General features: G+C 43.5%; 1 protein-coding gene across 1 annotated transcript in view; it reads left to right on the forward strand.

Moving 5' to 3' along the window:
• Positions 1-6,349, forward strand: part of atp8b1 (ATPase phospholipid transporting 8B1) — a 31,814-nt gene extending 25,465 nt beyond the window's left edge. The window contains exons 22-30 of the mRNA XM_079179580.1: positions 479-611; positions 750-878; positions 980-1,136; positions 1,235-1,458; positions 2,122-2,205; positions 2,547-2,792; positions 3,141-3,279; positions 4,457-4,587; positions 4,705-6,349. Of these exons, the coding sequence (XP_079035706.1) occupies positions 479-611; positions 750-878; positions 980-1,136; positions 1,235-1,458; positions 2,122-2,205; positions 2,547-2,792; positions 3,141-3,279; positions 4,457-4,587; positions 4,705-4,938 (1,477 nt within the window). The 3' untranslated portion in view covers positions 4,939-6,349. The remainder of the gene's footprint in view (positions 1-478; positions 612-749; positions 879-979; positions 1,137-1,234; positions 1,459-2,121; positions 2,206-2,546; positions 2,793-3,140; positions 3,280-4,456; positions 4,588-4,704) is intronic.
• The last annotated feature ends 682 nt before the right edge of the window (positions 6,350-7,031 follow it).

Raw genomic sequence — 7,031 nt, forward strand, 5'->3', positions numbered from 1 at the left:
TTTTGAAAGAGCACATACTTGGAAAAGTTAATTAGTCCGGAAGGTGGGCACTACGCTTCACTTAAAACATCGTCAATCCGCTGCTGTTATTAGTTGTCGTCATGTTTCTATTATTATTATTATTCTGCTATTATTGATGCTACAACTGCTTACTACTTAATTACTACTCTTATTATATGTATCATATATGTTGTTCATTCTGCACACATTACATCTATTGTACTTCTGTCCATCCTGAGAGAGGGATCCCTCCTGATTTCTGGGGAGTTTTTTCCTGTTCCGATGTGAAGGTCCTATGACGGAAGATGTCGTATGCTGTACAGATTGTAAAGCCCTCTGAGGCTATACAAATACACTGAATTAAATTGAAATGGAACCAATCCCTCCATGTTTGTTGCGTGTCTCACCTCAACATTAGGGATGGAAGTATTTCCTTTTGAGTCGTGTAAGAGTTTGTCTGCTGTTCCTGTGTTTGCAGTGAGAAGTTGAGCATTCGTCAGGCCAACCGGAGGACCCAGCCTCAAACTATACGTCGAGGCAAAAAGAAATCCGCGGAGCCTTTCTTCCCAGCGCCGGGCAAAAACGCTCTCGTCATAACCGGAGGATGGCTGGTGAGTTCCATTTTAAGATGAACACTGATTTCAAATGATGACCAGTTTAGAATTTAAATGTGAAGCTATGGGGGGAGGGGATATTTTCCCCATCAGCTAACATGGTGGATTGTGCTCATCTATTCTGTTTTTTTTCAGAACGAGATTCTGTACGAAAAGAAGAAGAAACGTCGCCGTCTCCGCCTGCGTCGTCTCGGAAAGCGAGCGCCTCCCGCCAACCCTGGGGACGGACAGCCGATGGACGACTGGGAGAAGGAGATGAGACAGGTGCAGCTACGTTAATGTTTAAAAGTTCAACATGATTGCATTGATTGTGCCGCCACATGACGGGTTGACTTGACAACAAACCCGGTGGACTGTCTCTGCAGATCGACTTTGTGGACATGGCCTGTGAGTGCGAGGCGGTCATCTGCTGCCGCGTCACACCGAAGCAGAAGGGAAACGTGGTGGGCTTGGTGAAGAAGTACAAGAAGGCCGTGACGCTGTCCATCGGAGACGGAGCCAACGACGTCAACATGATCAAGAGTAAGGATACAAACGAATTTGCGTTAAAGGACAAACCGTCTTCTGCGTGCTAAGCATTCCAGTGACTCTACTGTAATCTAACCCCCCCCCCCCCCCAGCTGCAGACATCGGGGTTGGCATCAGCGGTCAGGAGGGGATGCAGGCCGTCATGTCCAGCGACTACGCCTTCGCTCAGTTCCGCTACCTGCAGCACCTGCTGCTGGTGCACGGACGCTGGTCCTACATCCGAATGTGCAAGTTCCTGCGTTACTTCTTCTTCAAGAACTTCGCCTTCACACTGGTCCACTTCTGGTACTCCTTCTTCAACGGATACTCTGCACAGGTGAGCAGCATTGGTCCCGATGATCTAATTTAGTCCCAGACATTTAGATTTTCCTTCATAATCATTCATTTGAATGAATTGACCATTGGATTATATTTCTTCCGTACACCTTGACATTTTGGCCTCTAGGCCTTTTGACATGGTCTCTGTGTCTGTCTAGGTGATCATAGAGTAAACTCTTGTCTGACTTTGCTGTGAGACAGACCACACCTCGAACCCAGGCAGCAACATCTGCTTCTGAAAAGTGAAGCCAATGTGGAAGTGGCTTAAATCTGCGTTCTCTCTATTGGCCATCAGGGGACAACTCCTCTGGTTTAAAAAACTAAAAGTCCGATTGTATAGAAGTCTATGAGAAAATGACTCTACTTCTCTCTTGATTTATTACCTCAGTAAACATTATAAACATGAGTTTATGGTCTCAATCTCTAGTTGCAAGTCTTATACAGCATGATGTTCATTTAGTAAATGATGGTCCATTTAGAGTCAAACAGACCATAAAGCAGGGTATGATTTTGGGCTGTGTCGTGTCCCTTCTGGTTGCAAAAAAAACTTCTTATATACAGTCTATGGCTGGACCCCCCTATCAGAACTTGCGTAACATGCAGAGGTGATCAATATGGGGCAAGGGACCAAACGCACTGACTATTGTTCCCCTGTCTGCAGGTCACCTATGAAGACTGGTTCATCACTCTCTACAATCTCGCTTACAGCAGCTTACCTGTTCTGCTAGTTGGACTTCTTGACCAGGTAATAAACAGCCTTTGTTGTGGACACAAAGTACAGTACAGAAAAAGGTCATTGGCTGCCGGTACACTATTGGTTTTATAAATTACATTTTTATTTTTATTTTTTGGGTAAATCTTCGTTAAAAGTATCAACAGTCTTTTTACTCTGTAAATTCACGGCCAAGTAATTAGAACAGCTGAAAATGTACAGGTCGATGTGAAAGTAAATATGTAAGAGAAGATGCAGGTCAATGTGTTAGAATTAAAAACTAAACTTTGTTAACCCTCCTCCTCCTCCTCCTCCTCCTCCTCCTCCTCCTCCTCCTCCTCCTCCTCCTCCTCCTCCTCCTCCTCTCGCTGCAGGACGTTAACGACAAAATGAGCCTAAAATTCCCCAAACTCTACCTGCCCGGCCAGCAGGGGGCGTTGTTCAACTACAGGAACTTCTTCATCAGCTTGTTCCACGGCATCTTCATCTCGCTCATCATCTTCTTCATCCCCTACGGGGCCTTCCTGCAGACCATGGGGCAGGACGGAGAGGCCCCCTCTGACTACCAGTCCTTGGCCGTCGTCACCGCCTCGTCGCTCGTTTTTATCGTCAACTTGCAGGTGAGCCGCGTTGTTTGAGGGCGTGTGACCGGATGAGAACATGCTAATATGCTAACATTAACATTTGGATCAGCTAAAATGTATGCTCAGATTCAGTAAGAATTGATTTCTTCTTGTTCGTGAATGATATTAGCTTGAAATAGCAAATTACAAAATAAATATCAATATATGTTCTTGAAGATTGAAGCACTGAATCAGAAACCAATACTTATGATGCTGTCATTGTGGAATATTGGGTTTTTCCAACCTTTTAAAGCTACTTAAGGAGAAGTATAAGGTTGAAGTTGGATTTATTTTACGTGAATGACCTGCTGACCTTCGTCATCTCCTTCCCCTCTTGTTCGTCAGATCTCTCTGGATACCTCCTACTGGACCTTCGTAAACTGCTTCGCGGTCCTGGGCAGCATAGCCATCTACTTTGGCATCATGTTTGACATCCACAGTGCCGGGATCCACGTCATCTTCCCTGCACCGTTCACCTTCACCGGTCAGTCGCCGAGCATCCACCACAGTGCGACGCGGTTAACTCCAGGATTTTCCGCCACAATTGGCCAATAGTATCATCGCTAAGAAACTAATTACGCACATCAAGCCAGTCAAGCTTTGGATTTGTCCACGTGCACGAGGCTGTAGGGAGGGGAATATTCTGCAGGCAATGACGTCCTTTTGTTAAGCCTTTCCAAAAAAATCGAGTGTAGAAGTGTAATAAATGTAGGTTAGCGTATTTTATAGCGTATACCTTTTAAAAAAAAAAAAAAAAAAAAAAAGTATTATTAGCCAGAAAAATAAATAAGTAAAACAAACGTGCACTTTAACGCACCAGGTCTACCTTTTGCTAAGCACTACTTTTAAGGACATATTTTACAAACATAATCCATTCAAAAGCCGCCCAACTTCCTCTATCTGGTTAGGTTTTCTTATGCGTAATACTTTTTTCGCCGACCATGAATATCCAAAAGTCTTGTGGCTCAGTAGTGGAACGGGGTAGTATGGTTAGTTAGTCCTGATGGGCAGGTGGCACCTTGCATGGTAGCCCCTGCCATCAGTGTGTGGGTGAGTGACATGTGGTGATAAAGCACTTTGAGTGGTCTGAAGACTAGAAAAGAGAGATATACGAGTACAGTCCATTTACAATATTACACAAATGCCACCGTCGGACGGAGAACAGTAGCCCCTTCCACACAAAGACAAAGGCGGCGCTTTTTAGTCATCGTCCCAGCCTGTGGTAATGTCTACATTAGGCTATGTGAGAGTAGCAGCTGAAATGCATACACATAACAATGGAAAAAACGATTTCTTTTATTAAAATATGTATTTCATAACTGGAATATCAGGGCCACTGGTTGCGTTGCTCAACATCCTCAAATCCTTTTCTCTTGTAAACTTGTTTTTTACAAAATACATAGCAAATGTCCAACCTATTCCTTTCACAAGTATGTAAACCACACATAGGAAAATAAGGGTTACGTTAGAACAACAAAATAGTCTTTCCTCATTATACTAACATACACTTGCCTTCTTGAAGCTTTTTTTGTTGTCCACTTAGTCTTTGTGCTGATGACTCAACCTGGAGAGTTTTAGTAGTGAAACACTCCCGCAGACTGTAAAGCATCAAACCTTGCCGTCTTCACGATTCTCATGGTGCGTATATTTGTTGTTTTCAGGTGCAGCATCAAACGCTCTGCGTCAGCCCTACCTGTGGTTAACCATCATCCTGACTGTGGGCATCAGCCTGCTGCCCGTCATCTGTATCCAGTTCCTCTATAAAAGCATCTGGCCCTCTGTAGGAGATAAGGTACGACCGACATGCTGCTGGGTCTGTCTTTAAAAGGAAATGGTCATAAAATGTATCTTCTTCCAACACGGCAGTGTTTCTCTAATGTTCCCTGCTCATTTCTCATCATCCCCCCAGATCCAGAGGAACAGGAAGAGGTACGAGATGGAGATGGAAGAGGAGGAGAGGAGGAAGCCGCCGCCCTTCCAGCGCGGCCGGCATTCCCGCCGCTCCGCCTACGCCTTCTCTCACTCCCGCGGCTACGCCGACCTCATCTCGTCCGGACGGAGCATCCGGCGGCGCCCGACGGCCCGCGGCGGACCCCAGGACAGCATCAGGGAGGTTCCCCAGAGAGAGGCCGAGAACATCTGACGGAGCCGAGCGTGAGATGGAGCAGAACTGTATCCAGAAGGGGTTTTAAATATTTGGGAAAGTTCGAGGAGCGCTTGGTTCATCCTCATTTTTTGCTGCTTAAGTGGTCAACATCGGAAACGGCGCAGAAACAAACTGCAGCCTGGTTGGAGTTTAGAGCGACCTCTTTCTTGAAGAAAGTTAAATCAAGCGCTGCTGAATGTGTCTCCAGTCTGTGACTCCACTGCCTCCAGTTCCTCCTCTTTGCACAGACTCTCACCGACGACACGACCGCCATTACCGGGGTTTTAGGTCATGCAGCGACTGTGTGACTGACAATGTTTAACTCAGGATTTTTAAATATAGAAGCCTTGTTTTTAGTCGGATTGTCATTGCTGGATGTGGAGCCGTAACGTTATTTAATATGATGCTTATTTTTGGCATACACAGTTTTAGCCGGATGTCTGCGGAGCACTTGATATGTTAGTGTTTTATTCAAATTAAATAATATATATTTATGCCAGTCAATTTGTCCGTTATCTGCATGAAATCAGACATCACTTCTGTCCGTTGAGATGCAAATCCAAAGATTTTCCTTCAAATGAAAACAGGCTGAAACTAAACGTATCAAGGTATGCTCTTTTAATATTTTATTATAAATAATGGTGGGATATTACTATGCCAGGCTATGCGAGGTGGTTGGATGTTCTAAAGTGTGTCTTAATTTAAAAACAACTTGTAAATAGTGATCTTCTCTCCTGTGCTGCATCACATGTCCCAAGTGTCCTTACAGATGGATGTTGTAGTCGCTACCTTAAGGGACCTCGACCTTTTGTTTCCGCCTTGACATTTTTTAAGTGCCTCTTTCAAACCGGAATCCTAATGTTTGTTCTTTTAATATACCCTGAGGTGCCTGAAACACACTGTAGGGAAGCTGCAAGGAGCTCAAGTTTGTCTTCCTGTTTGCAGAAAGTAAATTCAAGCGCTCCTTACTTCTAATGGGGAAAGAAACACAGCAAGGAGGTCTAATGTTATCTTCATATTATTATGTCGAACTAGTTTATTCGGTTCTTTCAGGTTTTTTTTTTTTTGTTTTTTACTTCTTGGAAGTTACATCACACGGGTAACAATAATGAGGATTTCTGTTTTTTGTCACTGGTTGTTTATAACTAACCCAAAGGGGATGTTTGTCTTTTTCCAGTGCTGATAATCACACTTGGGATGTTCTTGAAACGGCAGTAAGCCCAAATGGACACGTTCCCGGTCTGTTACTGTAGCCCCTCCATGCTGGTGTTACTGTATGCAGATGTCTTTTTATTACTGAATGAATGGAGGCAGATGAGATGCTGGTGATTGTACCGGCAACAGTTTGGTCTCTGTCATATGACGTATTTTATCATGTGGTTGTTAATAAAAGCCAAGGGCACATTTAGCGATCTGAAACGAGTGTTTATTTCATTGTGGTGACTCATTTTATGCATGATTGTTGTGATTTTAATTTAAGGCAACATTAAGTACTTAAGTTTCAGTACCGTTACCCAGTGGTAGGCTACATTTTTCAGTAACTTATTTTGGTGCGTATAGTTTTTTTTTTATTGACCAAAATAAGTTGGTGTTTTATGTAAATGTCCAATCCAAATCTTTATGTGAATCATGTTTAGATAGTTATCTATCTGCAATAACTTAAATGATTTAAGCAAATAATCGATACAACAGAAATGAATACAATAATTTGATTAATAAAACAATTATTAAATATAACTTAAGAGGGACTACAGTCACTGGACGAATAAAGACTGGGTTTTTTTTGGGATCCTGAGGCAGAGAACATAACTTCTATGCCCCGTTCTCTCCCCATTAAGTCGACTTTGTGCCAGATATAAGGACGAGAATCCCCTTGACTTCCGAAGGAAATTCTCTGCCACAGAGAGTTTATAGATATATACGTTATTCATCCCGCAAGGGGAAATTTGTTAATTGCGCACAGCTAGGAGCTGCGCAGCCTGAGTTTAACTGAGAAACTCAGAAGGACCATTAAGAAATCATCTCACCGTAAGATGTTTAGCTTGGTGTCTGGGCTTAGTTAGGTGTGTGTGTGTGTGCGCACACCTATC

This window comes from Pholis gunnellus (assembly GCF_910591455.1).
Source record: "Pholis gunnellus genome assembly, chromosome: 18".
Classification (NCBI taxonomy): domain Eukaryota; kingdom Metazoa; phylum Chordata; class Actinopteri; order Perciformes; family Pholidae; genus Pholis; species Pholis gunnellus.